This window comes from Thermobia domestica, chromosome 4, assembly GCF_964235325.1.
Source record: "Thermobia domestica chromosome 4, izTheDome1.hap1.1, whole genome shotgun sequence".
Taxonomy (NCBI): domain Eukaryota; kingdom Metazoa; phylum Arthropoda; class Insecta; order Zygentoma; family Lepismatidae; genus Thermobia; species Thermobia domestica.
The window spans coordinates 285,014,115-285,040,245 of NC_137457.1; the positions used below are offsets into that span (position 1 = coordinate 285,014,115).

The following is a 26,131-nucleotide window of genomic DNA, read 5'->3' on the forward strand; positions in this document are numbered from 1 at the left end:
ACCGTGTCTCGACTCGAATATTGTCAGGAAAATCCTGTCTCGACTCGTCTCGTGCGCATCCCTATAACTTATGTAACTTATTCCGCACATAGTCAACACTTGCGTAATCCTACAGAATGATGTAACTGATGTATCTTATATTTCGAGTTGCTCTTACAGTTCAAAAACTTTATTTGTTTCTAAAATATTTTATTGAAGCTGTTAAGTAATTTTTTTTATAAAATAAACGTGCAGATACTTACAAAAATATGTAATAGCATACTACTCACAGAAGTAACAAAGATTACTGATGTTTTACATACGCATAGTCTTTTGTTATAAATAATACTGTCCAAACACTGAAGAATTGAATCTTAATGCTAATTACAATTACTAACGAAAATAAAAATAAGCATAATACATTCATTATGTCGTCTATAGTTTTTGACGTGAATTATTCACGACTGTTTCTTTGAGGTAATTTCTTGTGGTGGACCTGGAATAAACAAAAATTGCATTAATATTGTAGAATATATATTTGTATACCTTTCGAGACCTCGTCTGGAGACACAAATTGCACTATGTGACAACGTCGCAAATAAAGAACTATAGATTAGATTACCAATCTATCAACTAGTTAAATCGATTCTTTACAGATGACAGTTAAAGTCGATATTGATTTACACTAGCATCACTTATTAGTTTAGCTGTATCTATAGAATAATGCTAATGGTTCCAAGTTAATCTGCGACGTTGCCACATTGTGAATTTTTCATTCCTCATAGCGACTGAAGAAGGCCCCGGAGGGCATAGTATCATATAACATTTTCGCGGAGAATAGTGCTCTGTGGTCCATGGGCACCATTTTTAGAACACCCGATATATATAATTAATTATTTTCCTTTTCTTTTACAACATTACAGCAATAGGTTTTAGTAGCTCCAATTACAAGTTCTCGCAATTACATGATTTAAACACTGTTGCAAACTTCAGCAATGCTTTCTATATTTTCGAAACGGTTTGAGATGAAGTGCTGTATAAACGGTTAAATGGGTTGTTTGCCGATTGCAAACCGTACAAGTAATTAGACATTACACTTATCTAAGCATGTTTTCGGAATAAAACCTTTTGAAGAAAATATAATTTTCAAGCCCTTGTAACTTTGTTCCTATTCTTTCAAAACAAGTTATACCATGACTATTGTATGGTATCCAACGCTAAGGTACTTTCGAAGTGCATTATCTTGTCCACCTCCGTTGTGCTGTATGTGTGATACAGGTTTCCTAACTTTGAATATTTGTGATACTATAACATCCTTAGTTTGCAGCACTGAATAACGAAAGTAGTATTTTAGGTTTTAGTTTTACATGTCGATTTGAAACAATGTAATAATCTGGCGTAGTGCCATTTGAAAAAAAACGTAACTTTATAATGTGTTGGCAACACTGTTGAGTGTTTCTATTTTATACGTGTAAAGATGTCCCACTCCTTGTTTCTCCGTGCAAAGCATAAAGTAATAATATAGTATAAGAGGTTTAAGCTGATCTTCCAGCTAGAACTGTGAAGACTGTGGTGCCGCCACTCAAGGAAGTTCGGTACTACGAACTACTAAAAGCAAGAACGAATCAAATCATTCAGAGCGCGTAGTCTGATAGAATTAGCCAATGATACACTTAGCTACTGCTAGTAGGAGACGATGCAGTTAGTTACAACTCTAGCCGGTAGTGTCGCAGTCACTTTTGTTGCATTGTGGGAACGATTTGAATTTCCATTAGGAATATAGGGAGTGGTTTAATAGGCTAATCAGTGGTGCAAAGTTTCGCTTTTCTACCTCATTTGGTTTATCCGTTATCACGGTTGGACATTATACAAGATGTACCCTGTATTTATATGATCTGTAAGTTAATGTATGTATGTAATAAAGAAGTAAAAGCGATTTGTAATAATTAACTCCACCTTTTACAATAAACCTTATATACAGAGGTTGTTCAGTCTACATTTGGCCTGTTTCGAATACCTAAAAATTTAGAAGAATCTATGGCGCCAGGTCCGTAAGTGCTCGATGTGTTTCCCTTGGTTCCTAACAATAGCTCGACAGCGTAATTTCCACTCTAATAGACTTCTCTGAAGAACTGGGAGGGGAATCTTGTCCCATTCCCTTTGCACAGCTTTCCAAGGTCCTTCCACAGTTGTCACACGCCGTTTTCCCAAAGCCCACTTCAGCAATTCAAATCCACAATAGTTCATAGGACTTGCATCTGGAGATTTAACAGGTATCTCATTGAAAGGTATCACCTGTATACCACTTGCCTCCTCCATCTCTCTATAGAATGCAAGGGACGATCGTGAGGTTGTGATGAGGCCTTGTCCATGTGAATGCGCACCAGATTGGCGTCATTTCCTTACATTGTTGGAATCTCATGCTCGTAGATCGGCCGCATGATCTTCTCCTGAAAATACTGCAAATTTATTTTGCAGTTCTTCGCCACCATACGAATCTTCAGTTTACCTCGGTAACAGTAGCCCGTAACGACCATAAACTCTTTTGGGAAGGATTCTTTACAGACACGGACCCACCTTCTTAAGTTCTTGGCGCCTTTCTCTCGGTACATGATGGCTCTCGGTTTGCCGCAGTCGGAAAGGTAAATCCATGCTTCATCGAGCGTTACGACGTACATCCACCTTCGTTTTGCCAGATGCCGTTCGTACAGCTTCCGGGCGTTACACTTTCGTTCCTTTTGGTGAGCATCCGTGAGAAGATGGCCGCGAGCTTTCATGACTTTTTCCAGCTTGAGTTGATGGTGTAATGTCCGGCTCACAGTCCCCAAAGACACGTCAAGACGATTAGCCATACACTTTTGTGTTGGCGGATTTTCTTGCATTGCCATTTTTCGAAGTTTCCTCTGCATGGTGTAGGTGGCCTTGGTACATTCCCGCTTCCTAGGCAACATGGTTGGTGGTCCAAATGGTGGAGTTTTTTAATAACATTTTTTATTCCCCTTAAACTGATGTTGCAACCATTCTTGTTGCACTGTTTTCTAATGACAGAAACACCAAAGTAGGCGTCATAAAGAGCCGCAATATAGCCTTCTTAAAACAGGCTTAGTTTGGGCGGCAGTTCGATCACAGAGTGGAAGCCCACACACTTGGAAACAAATTTAACATAACACTCACAACAATGGTCCTGTTTTGTTCGTTATTGTCGTCCGCACGGAAAAACAACTCCATTCCCAGAAAGCCACTGAACAACACTGCAGGACACCACGAGCCAGGTCGGGTGAATCCATTCTGCCTGGGAGGGGGAAGAAACTAAATTGGCCAAACGTAGGCTGAACAACCTCTGTATGACCTCAGTTTTCGCGGAAATGATGGGTCCATTTAGTTGTAGTGCGACATCTTCAAATTTGAATTATAACTAGCTCCGAATTGAGTGATGTAAAAAGTGAATGTCAAAACAAATGCTTTATTTGTACCGACTTATATACCTAGACATTAAGAATATTTTTTCTACCTTGTTTTCGTAATTCATGTACAAGAGAGAGAAGGTCAATTCTGCATGTTTTAGAACACTGTTTAATACGCATGGCATCTAGGTATATTTGAAGTTAATAACACTACTTAACAAAGGTTTTGTTACATAAAAGGAAATACCTGTTCTTAAAGGAACTTTTTGCGCTGAATTCGAATATGCACTCGGTTTTTCTCCATCACGTACGATTTTCCCTAACAGAGGGATTTTCGGGAAAATCCCTCAAAAATGTCCCTTTTCGTTTATTTTACAACCCAAGATCTTGTCCCCTTGCATATACTAACATAGAAATTATACCTAAGTATACTTTGATTCATATTTAACAAACCCTCCAAGTTTCGTAATAATCGCTTTATTCTTTCTAGAGAAATAAATATGTTTGTATGTATACTGTGTGTACTGTTTATTGCACCTTATAGTAATGCTTTCAGATCTCTTAAGTTGAGGAAAAACGTTTTGCTTTATTACCACAAACACATATATAAAATATAATACAATATAATTTACAAGTGTGACAATTTACAATAAACAATAATACAAATGTACCAAAGGGCCATGAAAAGACAATCAAAACTATCACAATATATGAAACTTCCATTGGGTTACAAAAACGTACACTACTTCCTTCTTTTGTAAGAAATGTTGCATTCTCTAACAAGACCCCAACAATAGTCCCCCATCATTGAAGGATCCCATCGTCCCTGGTATCTTTTCTCCATTGCCATTATATCTTGGTGGAATCTTTTCCCCTGTTCGTCGCTGAGAGCACCTAGGTTAGCAGGAAAGAAGCTGAGGTGGGAGTGCAAAAAGTGGATTTTTAAAGACATCCTACAACCCAACTCTTTGTATTTCTGTATCATGTCCTGTACGATTTCTGTGTAACTCTCAGCTTTGTTATTGCCCAGAAAGTTGCGCACAACACACTTAAATGCTGTCCAGGCAGCTAGCTCAGCACTCTTTAACTTGCTGTCAAAGCTATCATCAAGCATTAATTTCCTAATTTGGGGACCAATAAACACTCCCGCTGAAATCTTAGCATCACTCAGGTTAGGGAACTTATCTCGCAAATACTTGAAACCTTCACCAGATGTGTCCATGGCTTTGACAAAGTTTTTCATAAGTCCTAACTTGATATGAAGTGGCGGTAGTAATATCTTATTAGGATCTACCAAAGGAGCGTATTTGACGTTGCATTCTCCAGGTACGTAATTCACTCTAGGTTCCCATTCCTTCACTTCATAATGTTTGTCATCAGCTCTGCTATCCCATAAACATAAAAAAACATTGGTACTTCGTGTAACTGCACTGCAGTCCTAATAAAATACCAACTACCTTGAGATCACAACATATTTGCCAACAATGGTCCTTGTAATTTATAAGATTTAGCAAAGTTGACATGGTGTCATAGGATTCCTTAATCTTCACTGAGTGCGCAAGTGGTATAGAAGGTTTTTTGTTACATTTGATAACAAATATTTATAACTATTTCATGAAAAAACGAAAAAACTTGGAGAATTGTATATATATGTATTAAGATATACATATACTGTACGTTTAAAAAAAATATACGTTGGAAGTACATTCTATTTTTATACACCTTTCTAATTTACAGAGAGCAATACAAGTGTGTTGTTGACTATTGTAAATATTCATTTTTATGTCTGTGTTTGTAGTAATAAAGCAAATCGTTTTTACCCCAACTCAGGAGATCTGAAAGCATTACTATCAGGTGCAATAAACAGTGCACACAGTATACATACAAATATATTTATTTCTCTAGAAAGAACAAAGCGATTTTTACGAAACTTTTAGAGTTTATTAAATATAAATCAAGGTATACTTAGGTATAATTTCTATGTTACTATATGTAAGGGGACAGGAGCTAGGGGAATAAAATATCTGAAAAAGGGAAATTTTTGAGGGAATTTCCCGAAAATCCCTCTGTTACGGGAAAACTGTACGTGATGGAGAGGAACCGAGTGCATATTCGAATTCAGCGCAAAAAGTTCCTTTAAGATCAGGTGATTTTTCTCATGTAACAAACAAAAAGTTTAAATTTGTTAACTAGTGTAGTCAGTAAACTATCACAATTAATACTCACCCCATATAAAAGTATTCACCTTGTCCCCAGCTAAGTAAAGGAGACCAATTTGAGTTAGATGACATGCAAGAAAAGCGAATCGCTGTGGCCAGGTCATTGTACTACTGAAACTATATAACCATTCTCCAGTAAAGTAGTAAATTGATAATCCCCTGAAAGAACACCAAATAACAGTTACCAGCTAGGTCGTTAAAAAAATAAGTGGAATAATGTACACTAGTAAATTAATACTAAATTTAATATTTAAAATATTTTTAAGTCAAGCAATTATTGGGAAAGCTAAGAATTGCATCTTAAACTTAATTTTTAGGATTAGCAATTACCATGAATGCTAACAATAAGAAATTTACGATTCTCTCGTTGGCAAATAGTTCAGTGTTTACTTTATTCTTGGAAGAGATCCTGATTTAAATCTATATGGGAATACATTTAATGCTTAAAGAAGTTTTGATCAATGTCAAGCAGGCCTACTTGAAATATACAAACCTAGATATCATTATTAATAATTATCTAATTATCACGAGTGTACTTGAATGAATTTCTACACTACAATGCTGGACATTAAAAGTCCAACATCAAGAGCGAATTATTTGATTTGATGTGATTTTCAGTTTAGCGTCCCTTTCAGCAGCGAACCTATATAAAACGTGGACCTACAGCTTACCGTGGGGTCCGAACCACATCTGCTCTCGCAGGCAATCGAACTCGGGTCTCTCCCACCAAAGGCTCGTACGCTAACTGCTTAGCCATAAGGAAGCTCTAAGAACGAGTTATTGTATTGATCTCACATTTGCAGAAAGTATAGAATACGAACGCGGAGTAGAATTATTTGGCCGTGCAACGCCACCGCACACCACATACGCTGGCCGTGTCTCCTGGAAACGAAACCCGCTAATAGACCAGGGAGTCACAGGCAGTACTGACCAAATATTGGTTTGACGTGGGTGGAATTGGACTGTGAATAATGCCTTCTTGTCGAATGCTGCATCAAATGTCCCCGTTCGATCACGATAGAATTGAGGTTTTCGCTACTGTGAATTATCCTTTCTCAACCTTGGTTTCCGTATTGGGAGGAATATAGCTACAATGATACGAACATAGGATCGGCGGCGCCGGAAAATCAATAAAAAATACCGTACAGGATCCCAACATTAATCTCATACCAAGGACTGAGAGAACATACTACTTGTGTACATGGCAATGGCGGATCGAACAGCCTCGTTCTGATTACTGAAGTACGAATTCTTGCTTATTGGGTAGAGACCAATTTTCTTACATAAACCTTTGGATGTCATCTGAGGATGGGATATATTTTCATGGCGTCCATCACTCTGCTTTTTCGACAGTGCTGCATAGAGTGTAAAGCTACAATTATGTCGTGAACGTCGCGAATGTAGAGCCGAATGGCACAATATTCTTTATCCCGCATCCTTCTACATTACCACGATGATCAAATTCGTGTCTGGCAGTGCCGTATCAAAAGAATGGGCGATTCTTGCTCTTTACATCAACACACAGGTCTGACTCTGAGAGTTATGGTATGGGTGCCATTCGTTTCCGTGCCTACTCGCATATAACACACATCGACCTGTTCCCTTTTATTATCTTTAATCCAGGTCCTGACTGCAACTACTTTTCATTAAGATAAAGCCAGGGGTAAAAGTACAAGGGAAAGCGGGGAGACGCCGTCCCCCAACTCGAAAAAATATGTACGGCGTCCGCCAGTTCCTAAAAAAATTAAATGCGCAAAGATAGGGAGGGGTTACGGCGTGGCGTCAAGCCGCTACCTACCGTCCCCCACCTTTTCAGATCCACGTTTACCCCTGGATAAAGCTCAATCGTATGTAGCTCACGCTCCACGATTCATAAAATAATGATTCAATGCTTCGCTAGCCGGGTCGTTCACATGATCTTTCGTCGATTGAGCACGTCTGATGTATGTTTCAACAATGTCTCATACGCCAGAGACCTTCGACTACACTTGATGAGCTTTAACAAAATATCGCAGACACATGGTTTGCCATAACCCAGAAGAATGTAATCTTCTCTATTTCGTCGTCCTGCAACTTTTCTTTCAGAGGCGAAAGCGATACAGGCCTCTGAACTTTTTGCTAGAATGTCGAAGTGTAGTCACACATCTTACAGAGTGCAAAGCACAATCATTTCATAATTAGACCGTAAGCTATCACTGTGTAAAATTAGGAACTACTTTCTCTTTACCCCTTAGTACTGGGCTCTTAATGTTGACCAGTGTTTATTATTGAGCAATAGAGACGTTGCAGCTGCTTTATAGCGAAAAGAACCCAATATTAACGAGAGGCAAAACTAAAACAAGATTACCTGGTAGTACCACACACTATTATAAAAAAGAATTTTCCAAGAGTGAGGTCAATGTGGATACAAACAATGCAGAAGATTAATATGAAAGGCGCTAGAAAAGCTACAAAGAAATAAAAAATCTAACCCAGAATAGGGAAGGGTAGAAAGTTGCGTCAAACCACTCGAGAGATTGTTGACACGAGATGGTATTTTTTTGGTACGAGCGTGTCTATGAGGGTGAGAAATTGTAACAGTGGTGGATACTGTCAAACACACTTCATATTCCCAATATAGGATGAGACAGACAAACCTGAAGCTTCCAAATCATGGTGCGAAACTAAACACCGTTACAGCAATGTTTTCTGGAAATAAAAAGTACTTAGGAAAAAATGAGATAGAGCGTGAAGTTATCATTAGTGTATTTCGTGAAGAATTGCGAATACGAAGGTTTGAAGTAAAGGTGCGAAACTAAACGTTTTTTTTTTAAAGATATGTTTTCTACAGGTTAGCTACAGGCATAAATTAAAATTAAGGTGGTGTAAGATGGAGCGCTGAGTTATGCGAGTGTCACAAGAGCCTCTGGCAAGGAAGTCTTACCATGTTGGACGTAGATCATTGGGTGTTAGGCTCTCGACAAGGAAGACGACATTTCCATACATGGTCCTTTATAACGGTACCGTACCTGTTAGATCTTTAAATTATGGAGCTAAGCGGATTTTTTTGTATTCTTCCGACATTAATGCAACGGTTTGAAAATAGAGGCACCGCCCTGCTAGCAATAAATGCTCCTTCGTGTACATCAACTAACAACTCAATGCTGTGTCCGCTACGACGGACGTATATGAACGAGTATTACAATGCAGGAGATGTATAGATGTATAGATTTCATATTTAAATTTGCGTTATTCATACAAAATAAGTTCTCATCGTTTTCTTTACAGCCTTCGTATATCATCTACTATTATAGACACAAGTAACATATTCTTACCAGATATGATAAGTGAGCAGAAAACCTACTGAAACCATCAACCCTGTGATGAGTTCTGGATAAATATGATGCACAGTCATATATTCCATTAACAGGAAGACTACTACAAACGTATGGAGGATATGATTCACCCAGAATGGATAATATGGTTCCAAGACTCTTGGATGGATATATTCACGGTCTATTGCATATAAAGCCCAGAACGTCGTGCACACCAACTGAAAAAGATAAGTACGAAACATATTAAAATCAAATTTTCCATAATAAGATTTTTGACTTCTTGAGTCACTAACTGTATTATTTCAATAGATATCCATGTATTCATTTTGACTACTTCTTTTTTAAGGTGTCTACCTGTGCCTACCTGTTCCACATTTACATTTAAGTGGTTGTTTCCTAAGATTTTTGTGACCCATTTATCTTTTTCATGATAGGAGTGTTGTGTATGATATATCTCCTGTCGTCGTTGTCATTATGTTTAACCGAATTGGAACAATGTTTTGATATTTTCTGAGTGACTTGTAACGGATTCTATCGTTAAGATGAGAATCTATCCAACCTAGTTGATGTTCTGGGATCCTTTCTCTATTGCTTTTGAATTTAGTTGTCAATATTACTGTTAGTATTTGAGTATTTTCTTCATGTTTTCTACTCCATATGTTTCCATCTCTACTGTGCATTGATTTTATGCGTTCGAAGTAATTTTGACTGGTCCGGTTCTCAAACAGGTCGAAGTGTTCATCTGTTGCTAGGACTTTGAGGGTGATAATATTCATCTTCTTGGACGGAGAACATCTGGGTGGTTTCGGGCACCAACTTCTGTCACTGCGGTGGTCTGTTGACTTGCATGTTGTACTCAAATACCTATTAATTGAAGAATTGCATTTGCTTATGTATAAAATACCGTATCTACAGTGTATTTTTGGCTGATCGCACTGGTCTCTGTTGTAGCCATGGTCACAGCAATTACAACAGGGTGGGAACGAGGCCTGTTTCTTGTTGCTTCCACTGTGTCTTCTCTGTTGTGTATAGATTCCTCCTGTTATTAACTCACAAGCCAGGAATTCTGTTAGAGGATTTTCACCAGTGTTAATGGTTCACGTTTGACTTTATTCATATGTTGTCACTGAAAGGTATAATCAGCTAGACTAGTTCTTTGTGATACAAAGAACTATTATGCAATATGATACAATTCTAAAGTGGTCCGAAGAGCAAATTGAGTTCGTTAATTTGATAGTTAATGATATTCTAGGGCTCAGTCGCAGTAAAGGGATAGCTTCAGGAGAACCTCAGGGTCCAGTTCTCAGTCAACAAGTAATTTTATGGTGCCTCTTAGGGCCCAGACACAGCCAAAAGGGTAGTAGGAATTCTCAGGGCCCAGATGTAGCCAAGAGAAAAGGATAGGTTTCTCTCAGGCCCCAGACGCAGTCAAGAGAGTGGTAGGAAATCTCAGGACCTAGACGGAGCTAAGAGAGCGTAAGATATTTCCCAAGGCCCAGTGTAGCCGAGAGAAGGTAGGTAAGGTAATCAGTAAAAATGCAGATTAATGTCTTCGAAGGTGTTACTAATTGTTGTATGCCCTATCCTCATGAGTCCTCGTACATCCTCTGGGTGGTGATGACGTTCGTCCGTTTTCAGATCACATGTTGATTGATGGCATCCATTGTCTGCTAGATGTTATTGTTGTTGTTGGACACGTAGAGTGTTGTCATATGCAGAGGATATTACAATATAGATTTGGATACTCCATTCACTTTAGAAAATGATATAAACATTAAGAGATTCTAAACTTTCAAAATTTAACTACTGCAAGTAAGTTCTAAATTAATCTAAATCAAGATTTATTATTAAATCATATACAGTATAACCTCGTTAACACGAACTCGCTTAAGCCGAACACTCGGTTAGGACGAACAAAATTTCGGTCCCGGCATCGCTGTACATTATCTTATAGGAAGTTTTATCGGTTAACACGAATTTCGGTTAGCACGAATTACGAACTAATTTTTAGTCCCTCGAGTCAGTAAAAGTTTTGATTTAACACGAACTTTCAATCCTTTTTTTTTCACATCATTTTTCTTATTTCAGATTTCACTCCAGATCAGTTTTTGTCATACAGTATTTATACAGACGAAAATTGCCTTGTAAATAAGAGAAAAACCAGAAACAGGTATCTTTCCTATTATGAGGTGTTGATTCTGTCCTCCGCCAAGCGCTGAACATGCAGGTGCTTGGCAGACGAGCTGGCGTCAGCTCGAGACAAAACATCTTCTCTCCCCTGTAACTCCAAACTGGTGACAGCAATCATAAATACCTTTCCGTTACTAGCGGTACTCACCCTGCTAGCGGAGTTACCAGTTTTATAACTTGACCTGGATTTTCTGCGTGGAAACTTTTTTTTTTTTTAATCTTCGAAGATAGGATAATAAACTTACTGTAGTGTTTTCACTTTTCAGAGGATGGTACCGAGACCGAAACTAGTCTCGATCTCGATCTTAACTCGAATTTGAGACCGAGGAGTGCTTTTCGAAATCGAGACGTGACCGAAACTCTGTCTCGTCTCGATACAATTCTGTGGATGGTATCAAGACCGAGACTACTCAGTCTCGTCTCGATACCATCTCTAGTGTTTTCTATGACATACATAATATACTGTAGTGGTATGTATAGTCTGTATACTGTAGTGCGTATGTATGGAGAAAATGTATTCAATAATAAAATTTGGGTCCCCGGTTAACACGAATTCTTTTAACACGAACTCCTGATTTTTCAGTCCCTTGGAATTCGTGTTAACGAGGGTTTACTGTATATATGTTATTATTCAACACTTTGACAGCTACTGTTATTACTTTGGACAAATTTATATGAAAAAACATAGAGGTATTAAGGCTGTCCATTCGGATACTAGGTAATACTGAAATGGGAAACACATTACGTTTTGATGTAGCTGCTAGACATTCTAGATATCCTGAAGAGGGTATCAAATTGGATGTTTTGGAATCTGATGAATGCATTATTTTTTCAGCAACGTATATGGATTTTCCAAATGAATACCTTTGGTACAGAATATATAAACAACAACTTTCTTGCCGAGGGTATCCTATATGCCAGATAAAGAGATTTCTAATACAAAATAGATTGTTTAATTCCTATCAACGTTACATCTACTACCAATTAGAAAAATAGATATAACGAAAATCTCGGCACACGATAATTTCCAGATTTTTCGTTGCTGAAATTATGAACATAATGGAGGGCATCATATGGATACTCTTCGGCACTCAAAGTATTAATGTAACTGAATTGATCGAAGTGCCTATTTGACAGTCCTTGTATTCGCAATCCACTGTTTGGGTAATAGACCCTACGTTATGCACCCACCATGTCATCCGAATTGCTTGGTGTTTCATAGATTATTGACACATCATGGACATGTATTATTTAAATTTCTCGAGTGAAACAATACATCATACACTTACCAAAGCCACTGGAACTGCCAAAGTTGCGAACACAAAGTCCTTTGCTTTCGTCAATTGCGAACGATAGGAGTCCGTAGTCGGTCTGCGGATTTTATCAATATCATCTACTGAGCACAGCAGGTAGAAAACAACTTGAATTATCTGAAAATAAAGTAGACTTGGGTTGCAATTAAGACAAAAAAGTTTCATTTAGAAAGCTGCTGCTAGTATCCTAGCCAACTTAGATTAATTGTTCGTATATCATTGTTTCTAGAATGAACCACGTTTTCAAATGACACCATTCATACGTGTCACGATTTATGAGTATGGGAGAATTTCGAAAAAAAATCTGAGGAAGATTGATTTTTTCAATTTGGGGTTCAGTCCCGGGACACTAGGTTTAGGTACCTGCACGAAATGTAAGTCAATTGTATATATTAGCTATGTTTATATTGGAGTACGGTTGAAGTATGAAAAGTTTTTTTAAATGAACTACAGATATTTTACCTTATTTTTTATTAGGCTACAGTTGAGAGCCCCAGCATACACAAAACAGAGATTTTGAAACCAGATACAAGGAGATAGGGAACCAGTTTTCTAGTTCAACGAAGATGTAGTCAGTATAATAGGCCTAGCGCAAAACTCAGAAGGGTATGCATGTAGAGTAGATAGATGTAAGTTGATCATGAACATGGAAGTGATACTAATTTAGAATGTGTAGAAGATAGGTGCTAGACAAACATAGGGTTGTGTGAGGTTAAAGGATCACAAAGATTACCTGTCACTCATCAGGTTATAGCGTCGCTCCATCTGCTCCAGGAACCTGGACGACGACGACACGAATAGTCTATTAAACCACAACACAGAGATCAAGGTGCATTGCAAAGTCAGGTCTCGATTTCAGGACATCAAGTTCGCTTCCTCCTGGACTACAGGCTCCTTGCTTATCTACACTTCCTGACAGCTGTGCTCTTCATTAGCCAACGGAGAGTTCCTAGGCTTCCTCTGACCCTCGAAAGGTTGGCTCAACAGTAGGCTTTCTACCACAGAAGTAGAGTGTTCTCATTCAAAATCACACACACAATGACAGGTGATGGTTACTAACAGCATCAGCTCAAACCAGAGACGAATAACAACAGTCGCAAGGCAAATGACCACTTGATGAAAGACAGCCCGAAAGACCCTTTGACCTTTGTGACTTATGTATTTAAGGGACGATTCTGTGGGCGTCAGGACAGCTTGACGTAGATCGCTCCTCCCAGAAGGTATTCTTTGTGTTAATGACGAAGTATCAGGCCATGCTGGCAGTGGAGAAAATTTTGAATGGGATTAAAAGAGTAAGGACTTATAGAAGTGTGGTTGTTATTTCGACGTAAGTGGATAAGAAAAGAAAATTTCTGCAGGCAGAAAATTTGTACATTTCAATTGAAGCTTATGTAGTGTAAATTTTACAACTAAATAGAATTTATTATGCAACTGATGAGACCTTAAAGCTTCATACTTCGACTAACTGGTTCATAGAAATCAAATCATTGAACAAATCATCGTTTGTTTTAAAGTATAACTGTGTAACAGTTTCGCTAATTAACTAAACATATTCCGCCTTATGCAGAGTCATTTTGATGTATGAGTAGCGTCATACTAAAAGCCGGTCTACTGCAGGAAACAAATGTTAGTCGAACCCTTTAGTATGGCACTAATCACACGTCAGAACGATTCTGAATAAGGCCCATTGGCTTTACGGTAGGCTTGCAAATGAACTATAATATGGTTGGATCGGGACTCCCTAACTTCAGCCGCCCCCCCCTACATTTTTAGGCTGGCTACCGGCCTGTGGCCATTAAAAAGCGGAAGTTCTATCTGAGTAAGGGCAAGAGCACAACAGGGGGCTGACACAATAGCATGAGAGTACGTACTTAGAGTGCAAACGCGTCAACGATGTGATTAAATGAATAGACGAGGATAGTGGGAAAACACCTCTTATGGCCTAAAAACACATTCGTTAGATGTGGCATAGCGTTGTGTTACTTCTATAATCATTTTGTACACTGCCTGCATAGTAGTTCGCTTCTTCATGGGTTCTTTATGGAGTATGACATGGTAAAGAGTACACTTTACATTTCGTATTTCTTACACTTTACGGTAATAGTATACAACGGGTCCTCATCATCTTCTGTGCGCGTGGATACTTCCAACTGTTGCACTACGTATAAAAATGATTTTATTACATTTAGAAGGGGTAATAGAACACGCAAGAAACCCAGATCATGTTGTACTCACACTCCAACATGAAGTGTGAATACACCGTGATCTGCGTTTCTTATGTGTTCCATTACCACTTCTACATCAAATAAAATCATTTTTATGCGTAGTGCAACAGTAAGAAGCATCCACGTGCACGTGACATGCGATATGTGTTTCAAATGCCCCACATATACTCATACACTATGTACAAGGGCACATTATTATTCCTCGCACCATATAAAAAACATTCCTAGAAAAACATCTATAAGTACAAGGGGCATTTCAAGAATGCAATTAAAAAAATAAGGGAAGGAGTACAAAGCGAAAACGCGCACAGAATAAGGGCTATATTATTTGTTAATCAAGAAATATAAGCACTGTAAAAGTTAATGCCTAGAATTACCTACTCAGTAGTATACAAGTACTTACTGCAGAAGTTATAACTTTTTCATATAATGTTTAACACGCAATCGACATAAAAAAAAAACACTCATTACCTACAATAGAATACTTTCAAGCACCAATATAGAAAAAATAAAAAAATATGCACGTGGTATACAATCCACGCATAATTCATCACAGCAGCCATTTTCTGCTTCTCCTTCCTGCTAATACCAGCGTGCTCCCACGTACCTCCAGAAAATAAAGCACAAGCTACGTCAATGTATGCAGAACCAAAAAAAATGACACCTCCACGTAGGCGGAACCTCTGGCTAGAACTGCAGGACGTTATAGGGCCTGCAAGAAAATTCCCGAAAATGCAGATTACCAGTAAGTGAAAGTAAACAACAGAAAAACAAACTTCGAGTTGCGTTCAGCTCACAAAATCCTCTACAGAATGACCCAGAACCTTGACGCAAACTTCTACGGAATAATTCCTCAAACCCGTTTTCTTAAATAAAAAAAAAATGGTGAGCTATCACGCTAGACCTGCTACTACTACATACAACTCTCAAACAGTTGAAGAGCATTCACCGTAAAACAAAATAAATAAGAAGTACGATCAGAAATGTGACTACACGTATGTTCTTTTTTATATTCGTATCACTAGGAAAGTGAACGACACTCGCTTCGTTACCCCATTTTTAAGTGCCTAGATGTTCAATGAATAATCTGTAAAAGACTGGACTTCGTGCGTCCTCGGGAAGTGACGAGACCTGACGTATACTATATCCCAGTATTTCTATCTTCCGTGTTCATATATCCAAAATAACATAACACATTTCGGGTTAAGTGCCACAGAGTAGGTCCAGGCTTATGGAACCTAACTGTAACTAAACTAAACTAACCTGAACTGACTTGAACTAACCTACATTAACCCAGGCCCGTGCTGGGATAGTAATGAGGGCGGTGGACAAGTCTACTAAAAGGGCGCCCATACAACCATACAAACAGGTATATATATATATATATATATATATATATATATATATATATATATATATATATATATATATATATATGTGTGTGTGTGTGTGTGTGTGTGTGTGTGTGTAATATACACTGTGAAAGAAAGTGTGGGTGCCATTTTATATCAAAATCATCATCAAATTTCTTTCAGTATTAACGTAAATAGCTAATTTGTGGAAACCTCGAATTGAAATCCTGTTTACTAGGGAAATATTTTTTAGTTCCTGTAATAACAATTCTGTCAAATAAAAACAAGCTAAATATATCAACAACTTAATAGCTCTATGTCCTATGGACAAAGGAAGTTCAGTCCCGCGTTTACAAAAGCTCTTCATTGATTTCTGTCCAGGCCCGTGCTGGGATACTAACGAGGGCGGTGGACAGGTCTACTAAAAGGGCGCCCATAGAAACGCGAATATATATATATATATATATATATATATATATATATATATATATATATATATATATATATATATATATATATATATATATATATATAGGTGCCACCATTTTATATCAAAACCATAATTGTTTTACTAATAAAATTTTTGTCAAACAAAATTAAGCTAAATACATCAATAACTTAATATACCTCTATGGCCTATAGACGCGATAGTTTTAATGCCACGCAATTGGACCCAGTATCTACTTCATATTCTTATCTCTGTGAGATCCGTCTTAACGTTGTCCTCCCATCTTCGCCTCGGTCTTCCTAATGGTCTTTTCCTATTTGGATTTCCAGCTAAAACTTTGAAGGTCGTTCCTATTTTCTTTCATTCATACTACATGACCTACTTATCTGAGCCTAGTAGACTTGATGACCCTAACAATGTTTGGTAAACGGTATAAATTATGCAGTTCCTCGTTAGGAAGTTGCCACCGTTCCCTATTCCTGTTCACCTTGGAGTCCTAATATTCGTCTCAGGAAAGTGTTCTCAAATACTTTCAGTCTGCGTTTTTGCCCTCACAGTAAGCGATCATGTTTCGCAACCATACAACACGATAGGCATTATTGTTGTTTTCTATATTTTGAGCTTCAAATTTCTCGGCAGAATTCGCGATGACAAAAGATTTTTAACTGAATAATAAAACGAAATCCCTGCTTTCAGACAACATCAAATTTCTTCGTGATTATGGCTTTGGTGTGTTAATAGTGGTCCTAGATACTTGAAAGTATCCACTTTGTAGAAAGTATTATTTGTTATTTTAACTCATCCATAATTTGCAGTATTACGATCTCGACGAACTTCCAAGTATAGGGTCTTCTCTGCGTTTACTTCGAAGCCCTTATCCCTGCAAGCGTTAAGATTTCTGTATTTCTGTTTTTCCTATCATCCCATATTATATTTACATCATCAGCATGGGCCATAACCTGGTAAATATCATTCAACTCTAGGATCTGATTGCTGTCTTTGATTTCCTTATAGTGTACTCCAGAAGAAAGTTGAATAATAATGGCAACAACGCATCTCCTTGTTTCAGCCCATTCTCAAGTTGAAAGGTCGTAAACAAGAATTTTCCTACTCGGACCTTGCTTTAGGATTCATTTAAACATATCTTAATTAATGTAACTAACTTGTTCGGTATTCCGAATTCTGTAATAATGTTGTATAATGTTTCCCTCCTAACCTAAATCGTATGCCTTTCTAAAATAAATAAATAGCTACATGATTTGCCGGGATATTGTATTCCCATTTCTTTTCGAGTATTTGCGAATAATAAATATTTGGTCGATAGTTGATCAATTTCAATTAAATCCGCACTGATAATCTCCAATAAATTCATCTGCGTATGGAGTCAATCTTCCTAATATAATGTTTAAGAGAATTTATACGATGCTGACAGAAGAGAAGTACTTTGATAATTATTAAAATCAGTTTTGTTGCTTTTCTTGTGAATTGGAACAATGATTGATCTTTTTTCACTCTTGTGGTAACTCCTCCTTGTTCCAGATAAGGAGAATGAGTTTGTGTATCTTTTCCCACAATTTTTCCCCCTCCAGCTAAAATTAGGTCAGCCAGAATTTCATCTACTCCCGGAGATTTGTATTTATTTATTTTTTTATTTTTTTTTATAGCTATTTCTATTTCTGTTTCGTAAGGTTCTGTACGGGTATGCTGTATGCATTTCAATTTCTCCAAGAACATTAGTTTTAGGCTGCGTGTTAAGCAAACCGTCAAAGAAATGTTTCAATCTATTCAAGATGCTATCTGTATGTGATAATTGTTCCGTTCTTTAATAAATAATTGCGAGGTTGAGCCTTTCCTGAATTCATTTATGCTCTTATAGATATCCCGAATATCTTTGTTTTGCTATTATCTTCACATTTATTAATTTTAACCTTCAAAAAATCGTGTTTCTTCGTTCTAAAAGTTTTCGAAGATTTCCGCCAGATGACAACGAAATTTTCTGTAGTTATCTCGTTCGGATTTTGTAGCCAATGCTGTTTCGCCTGTTTTCTCTTCTTTGCCAGTTTAGTGAATTCCTCGTCGAACCACGGTTAACTTCTACGTATTTCAGCATACCCCATTTTTAATTATTCTGCTGAAATTTCAATGCTAATTTCAACTCAAGTATCCTCAACACTAGTGCACTCCGAATGTTCTAAAACCGAGGATCTATTCGACACTGCAGTCTGGTATTCTTCTCTCACCTGGAGTTCCTTCGTGGCTAAGCGGTTAGCATACTCGCCTTTGGCGTGGGAGACCCGGGTTCGATTTCCGGCGGGAACTCATGTGATTCGGATTCGACTTAATCAGTAGCATATATCATACCGTCTCATATAGCCTCACTGCTGAAAGGGACGTTAAACTCAAATTCAGCTCAACTCTCCTCTCATCTGTATCTCTTCTAATTTCTTTAAATTAAACCTCTCCGTTTTCAGATATTGAATATTTTCTTTCTTCAACGACAGTGTCTCTCTCCCTTATTATCGATGCTACCAGGAACTAATCTGTATCATAGTCAACTCCTCTGAACGACCGAACATCAATTCTGCTAGACTGTTTTCTTCTGTCTACTAAAACGTGTTCAATTTGAATATGTGTTTTTAGATTTGGTAAAGTCCAAGGATATTTATGAATGTCACGATATGAGAATTTTTCTGTTGTGGCATGTACATTTGAATTAATAATATCAGATCACTGACTCTTAAGAGAAGTAAAAGAAAAAATTATCATTAACAAGTTCAACCCGTGTAATTGCTTATATTATTCGTTTGTGAACTGAAAGTCCTTTTTCTAGTTAGTAATTTTTAATCCCCTCCTCGTAAAAGAACGTAAAATTTCCGGATTTGACAGCCCCATTTCCTTCCCATCTAATTTCCTGATATCCTACTAGATTCATCCTCTATTTCTAAAACTCACTCGTTACGGATTCTAACGCACCTGCCTTATAAAGACTTCTTACATTCCGTGTTCCAAATCGTATGTCCATTTTACTTTGCTGAGTTCATGCCAAGTTATTTCTCTTGATCCGAAGATTCTGCTAATGTATCTGATTTTTTTTTTTTTTTTTTTTTTTTTTTTTTTTTTTTTTTTTACAGAATGAGGTTGTTAACCTTGTACCAAATCCCCAATCCAAAACCGGAAGATGCGTCATGCTGACAGGAAGACTACATTTCACGAAAACTAATAGGCAGTGATAATTGCTTTATAGATACGTAACTTCATACATATTTTTGTAAGTGGTTATAATCCTTACTTATTCTCTGACACTAGCAACTGGACGAGTTTACAATACAAAACTGGTATACAGAACATTTAAAAAAAGCATTTATGTGATATTTCGTATGCACCTTATGTAAAGGGCGCCTTGTACCCTTCACAGGTTTTTTTATAAACTGCAACTATTTGAATTTATTATACAAACCTGGTATACAGAACAACTAAAACAACTTATCTATAATGTGATGTTTCGCAGTGCGCCTTATGTAAAGGGCGCACTGTATCCTGGACGGGTTCTTTACCAACAGTAAGTATTTATTGCACAGAACTGTGGTATACAGAAGAATAAATAAAATCGTTCATCTTTGATGTGGTTTCGCAAGGGCGCGCACTGCACCTTTCACGGGGTCTCTACCAACAAAACTGTAAGAATTTGTTATTAAAAACTTCTATTTTTATGTATACTGTGATGTTTCGGAGGGCGCACCGGGACATGTCCCGGTATCCCGGTGGGCCAGCACGGGCCTGCATTAACCTAACTCAACCTAACCTAGTTTCCACAGGACAAAGCCCCATATATTTTCTCTAAAGTTTTACCTAAACTGAAACAGCACTGTTTTTTCATTATTATACTACAACGCACAACAATTGGAACGTAAAGTAAGAAAGCAACTTACCGCACCCCAAATTGTCAGATACTTCAAAGCTCCAAGTCCACTGATTGCATGAATTTGTAATTCAGGTGGAATACGCATTTGAAAAATTCGGTAGTAAATAGTAAAGACGTAAAGTGAACATACTATAACATGGAAGGAGCATTGCAGGAGTAAAACCATCCGTGGACTAATTTCCATTTCTTTGTATAACGCACAATGAATATTGATGATATTTCAATTCTACAAAAAATATTACTTTATGGTCTCCAATTTAAAACACATACTATCTTACTAAAAGTGTCAACCACTCTTTCAAATCTACAGCAAAGATTAATAAGATCACAGGATATTTTACAATGGTTATTAATCATAGATTGGCAATAATAGAGCTGCAAATTCGACCAATTAATTGCACATTTTGATTTGACATAATTTCACATCTGGAATGGTGGAGATTGAGAACATAGAGGCTACTTCCTGGAGGATGTACAGGTAAATTCTGACAATTCATAAGGGAAGAGTAATACTTAAGAAGCTCATTTATAGGCAGCAAATATCTCTCTCATGTATCAATATAGATATAACGTTATGTTTGCTTCATTACCACGCTATTACACTCCAAGCAAAATTAGGTAATAAATGCATGATATGTTGTAATATCCATCACGATAGAGTCTACACTTGAACCATGTATAGGGCCAAATTAACGTGTCAGTCAACATGGACCATGGCCCGGGAGAGGGGAGGAGGAATTTTCTCAAATCAGTTGTTGGATCAAAAGAGGACTAATTCAGTAGAATAATGCTCCTGGAAGTAGGAACGAAAAATACAGTTCTGATTAGTTGGCGTTATCCATTTCTTGCCACGTTGCATTCAAATAGCAGAAATTAAACGCCTATTGTCGGTATTCGTGGCCGAGTGGGCTAGCGCTATATGCTAGTAACAAATGTCTCTTTTGGCGTGAGTTCAAACCCGGCCCGAGGAGGGTTTCTTTTTTTTTTAATATATTTTTATAACACCGTTTAAATTAAAATAATATGCAAATAATACTCAAAAAAGTGATTTACTTACTTTTGTGCAGGTCTCGTTTTGTTCCCCTTGTACTCCATAATATAAATTTTGTGACCAACTTAAAACAACTAGCTAGGATAGCGCGTAAAACAGCTGGCTAGAGTAGCGCGCGAAAAAAAACGTACTTCTGGGAGCATTACTCTCCCGAGCGGGTCGTATGAAAAGATACAATATATTTCAGGCAAAAATTTTCTTCTAGGCCTTATATGTGGAGAGCTATACATACTGTAGCCAAATCAAAACTATCACTTAACTCAGTATGGCGTGCTTATTCCGTTAAAAATTCGAAAACTCGATTTAGGGGCCATTTAAAGATTTTGTGGCCTCTGGTCCAAAAAATCCAACATACAGGGTGTAACAAAAAGGTACAACAAAATTTCAAGTGTGGATTCCTTATGGGTAGACAAGCAAAAAAGTTCATATGGCCATATGTCGGAAAATGCATCCTTACAGAGTTACTGCCATTGAACCGCCTAACGGTGTGAAATAGTCACATTCTGGTCGTTCCGTAATGTGACTCAATTTAAACCTCAATAACTCAGGTCCTAATTAAGATAGAAAGTAATTTTGGTAGCAATGTATTCCGCAATGCAAGGGTGCCGATCCGGGGGGGAAGCAAGGGGGCCCGGGCCCCCAAAAGCTCATGTAGGCCTCTCTGCTGTATTTGTGAATATACAATATTTGGCATAATTTGAATGCAATTTGTCTTAAAATCTTCATATATATATATACCTTCTGCATCTGAATGGGCTCCCCCAAATTTACAAAAAAAAAATTTTTAAAAATCGGTGCCCTTGCCGCAAAGGAGCAAAATGCCTATATGCATATTATGAGTGTACCTCCAAGGGGCAAGGAATGCCAGCCCCAAAATCTTGATGAAAAAACAAAAACAAAAAAACACGTAATTACCCTCCTTCGTCCGCTGTGATACGCCTACATAAGCCTACATAAGGTACATATCGGCGGAAAGCGTCGTCCTTCAGAAATACATAGATACCAAAATTATCTTTCTAGCTTAATTAGGGGGCTGAGTTATTGAGGTTTACATTGAGTCACATTAAGGAGAGACCAGGAAAATGGAAAATTTTCCACCTCACATCACTAAATGTAGCCAAACCCAAAATATCACTTAACTCAGTATAATGTGTTTATTCCGTAGAAAATAGAAAAACTCGATTTAGAAAGCGTTCATAAATTTTTAACCGTAATCAAAAAAAAAAAAAAAAAAATCTAATATGTATCATTCAATCAAATATTTTCTTGTACATCTTATATCTCGAGAATTACATATAGTGTAGCCAAACCCAAACTATCCGTATATATATATAAAAGCGAAAACTCGATTTAGGGGCCATTCAAAACTTTGTGGCCCCTGATTCAAAACCAATTATTCGCCAACATCGCGACCTTTTGATCCATTTTTTGGATCATTTCTGAAATTCTTGTTTTTTAATACTCCAGTGTTCTAGTACTGAAAAAGCGAATCTTACTGCATATGAATCTTTACCAATCTTGCTTGACATGTGTATTAATTTTATTACATTAACAAAATTCCTATAAATTAATTACAAATAGCAAGAATAACGCCGTCAAATAGTTTGGTACAAACTTCAAATTCGCAACAGTGCCGAACTGGTCATGTTGGCTACTTGGCAATCGCCAAGGGCCCGAGGCCAGAGGGAGAGCTCCTTCGTGGCTAAGCGGTTAGCGTTCGCCCTTTGGGCGTGGGAGACCCGGGTTCGATTCCCGACGGGAGCTCATGTGGTTCGGATTCCACGTTAATCAGTAGGTCCACGTCTCACATAACCTTGTTGCTGAACTGGACGTTAAATTCAACCCAACAAAAACCGAGGCCAGAGGGGCCCCGCAGGCAAGAGGTGCAGGACCTGTAGGCTTTGGTCGAATTTTCGTGATCACAAATGCTTTCTTGAGTCTAACAAAAAGGTTGCCAAAGCCTAAGTTCGTATTTCCGAAAGATGTCTTTTCAAGCCTCCCTTGCTCATATCAGTACGGCCCCGTAAGCCAGTGAAACTTAGTACTTAGCAAAAACCCCTTTTAGTCCATAACGGCCGTTTGCGCTTATTCGCCTTCACTTGTTTAAAGAATCAGTTTTATTCCAGAATGTAAACAAAAAAAAAGTAATTGATTTGATAGTCTCATCGGATGAAGAACTGCGTAAAAGACTGTCAAAGTAACTGAGGTACCTTTACAATTACGTTTGATGGTCAGTATTATTGTAACTTCTTTTTGCGATCTGTTTTGTACCCACGGAAAAGAAAGTATTTGACAGTTGACGAATTTTCTTTTGCCAACAACTCAGGTACAAGTGAATTAATTTGGATCTTTTTTGTTGTTATCCTTAGAATAGTGACAACTTGATAACTTGCCAAAATCGGTACTCTAATATATAAATTTATTGTTGAGTTATTAGGGAAAGAAATTTTGTCAACTGAAAAATATTTTCTTTCGTGACTATACTACATATTTATTCAATACAGAAAATATTATTTTGTTACTTACCATGTTTTGCAACTGATTTCTTAAGTTTATATATTATCTTTTATATAGATATACGAGAGGGGGCCTTTAAGAACCCGCGCCATGGGCCCTCAACTTGGCCAGACCGACACTGATTTGCAATACTTGTTCCTCAGCTCTTTCATTTAGTAGGCCCTCAAATGTAAACTTTGTTATGCAAAGGAATTAAATTTAAATAAAGATCTCATTATTTAGTATACTTAAAATGTTTTCTTTTCAGTAACTTTTTTTAAACAAAAATATAAATTGATTATTTACTATGTTAGAATTATCATGGAAAGTAGTAGCCCTATTCAAAAATTAATTAATTAATTAAAAGAATTAAAAAGACTGCACTGGTGTTCTGAAAAATGCGTTGCATATTATATATATGTATACAAATCTATACAATGAAAATTTGAAAACACATTCTGTAATCTAAAATTGTGTATTATTGAAGGAATAAAATACAAGACTATTGATGCAAGCGCAGGTGAGTAGAGAATATTTCAGAAAGGTTGAACTGGAAATCTAACCCGGGATCTTCCTATTGTAAGACAAACTTCTCATATTACATCTCATTATTCGGTACATCATATTTATCCATTCAGCACATTAACCCACTACACACCCGAGCTTTCGGAAATGCTCTTGAAAGAGTGTATAGATCCATAATACCGACCGCTTCAATTACCAGCATAGATTCATTCATAAATATAAAGTTTTGTATGATCCTTTTTTCTATATTTACCAGAGTGTATTATTTTTAGTTTTCAGCTTAAAAGTTATTCCTCGCTCGTACTTTCTTCCTTCCGTCCTATCATCACTGTCTCCCTAGAGTAATTCTAAACTGCGCAGGAGAAACAGTACAAGCAGTGGCGTATTTAAGGGAGGAGGCTTAAGCCGCCCCCGAAACTTTATTTACCATCTTGAAGTAAATGAAATATCTTGCAGAATTTTCACCTTTTCGGGAATAAAGTTAGCAAAGCCCCCCCCCCCTGAAACAAAATCGTAAATACGCCACTGAGTGTGAGTCAGAAATTGGCCAAAATGAGATCAGTCAAAATTGGATATTGATGTGTCATGCTCTACCACCGGTTAACTTGGTATAAGTTAATTCTAAACGTGAGTTGAATAATCGCGTCTTGGTACTGTTAGTGTAGACTAAGTGATTCATACTTCTGCTTGGTAAAATAAATATAAAAAATACGCCTCCTGAAAAGCTGTGATTTTGATTTATACTGTTTTTCCGGCGCAGTCTAGAATTATAGGATGTTAAATTTTAAACAAAAAGAAAAATTATAAACACTAACTAGTGCCAAACGAATTTTTACTCTGTTTGTACGTTTTACTTCAATGAACTTTCAAGGCCATCGTTATTTCGGCTTCTCTAATTGAGGAAGGATGATATCAATTATTTTATTATCCTACGCACGCATGGAACGTGACAGTCGGAAAGGACCACGTAATTGATAAAAGTGCATAACGAAAGCATCGACAAAATTGCATTTTTTTTAAAGCATGAAAATATAGGAGGAAGATATTGCTTGGGATCTAAATAAGGGATATTAAATAAGAAATTGCTTCTCTATTTGACTTTTAACGTTCCGTCTATGCATTGTAGAGACTATATGAACATAGCAGTAGTAAAATGTGCTTAGTAATAGTAGCGGTTCCATTTATAAAGGCATGCGCGTTAACTATTTCCCAGAATCAGTTCAATATTTAGAAAATACAGACAGGAAAATATTTTCTTCTCTATGTTCACATTATTTGTTTAATTTTACATTCACTATTACTCAGGGGTAAAAGTGGATCTGAAACAGTAGGGGTACGGAAGACGTCACGCCGTCCCCCGTGCCTATGTTTGCCCACCGATTTTTTTTTTTTTTTTTTTAGGAAGTGGAGGGACGCTATAGATAATTTTCGAAAGTGGGGTAATGGAGTTCTCCCGCGTTCCCCCTCACTTTTACCCCTGATATTACTACAATTGTACTTTATTTGCTTATTTTTTTTAAACAAATCAATTATAGAGACATCTGACAACTCTCTACTATCCCTGTCTTTCCTTTGCATTCTTAAGACTTCCAAGTTATACAGTGAAACCTCCCTTAACGGACACCTCTCAATAACGGACACCTCTATAATACGGACAGATTTTTTTGTCCCGGCAAAAATATATGTTCTCTTA

General features: G+C 37.3%; 2 protein-coding genes across 3 annotated transcripts in view; one reads left to right on the forward strand and one right to left on the reverse strand.

Annotated features, from left to right (window-relative positions):
• Nucleotides 1-26,131, forward strand: part of LOC145684127 (apolipoprotein D-like) — a 90,032-nt gene that overhangs the window by 38,761 nt on the left and 25,140 nt on the right. Inside the window, exon 1 of one of the 2 annotated variants that reach the window (XM_081756055.1) lies at nt 9,016-9,147. The exons of the other annotated variant lie outside the window; for it this stretch is intronic. The gene's annotated coding sequence lies outside the window, so the exon portion shown is untranslated. Of the gene's footprint in view, nt 1-9,015; nt 9,148-26,131 lie in introns of those variants that run through there. 2 annotated transcript variants of the gene reach the window in all.
• LOC145684125 (androgen-induced gene 1 protein-like) lies at nt 206-20,517 on the reverse strand. The gene is made up of 5 exons (XM_081756052.1): nt 20,374-20,517; nt 12,396-12,536; nt 8,917-9,134; nt 5,610-5,761; nt 206-475 (listed from the first exon to the last, which is right to left on the reverse strand). Exons 1-5 carry the CDS (start codon nt 20,449-20,451, stop codon nt 438-440), a joined length of 627 nt encoding a protein of 208 aa, XP_081612178.1. The 5' UTR covers nt 20,452-20,517; the 3' UTR covers nt 206-437.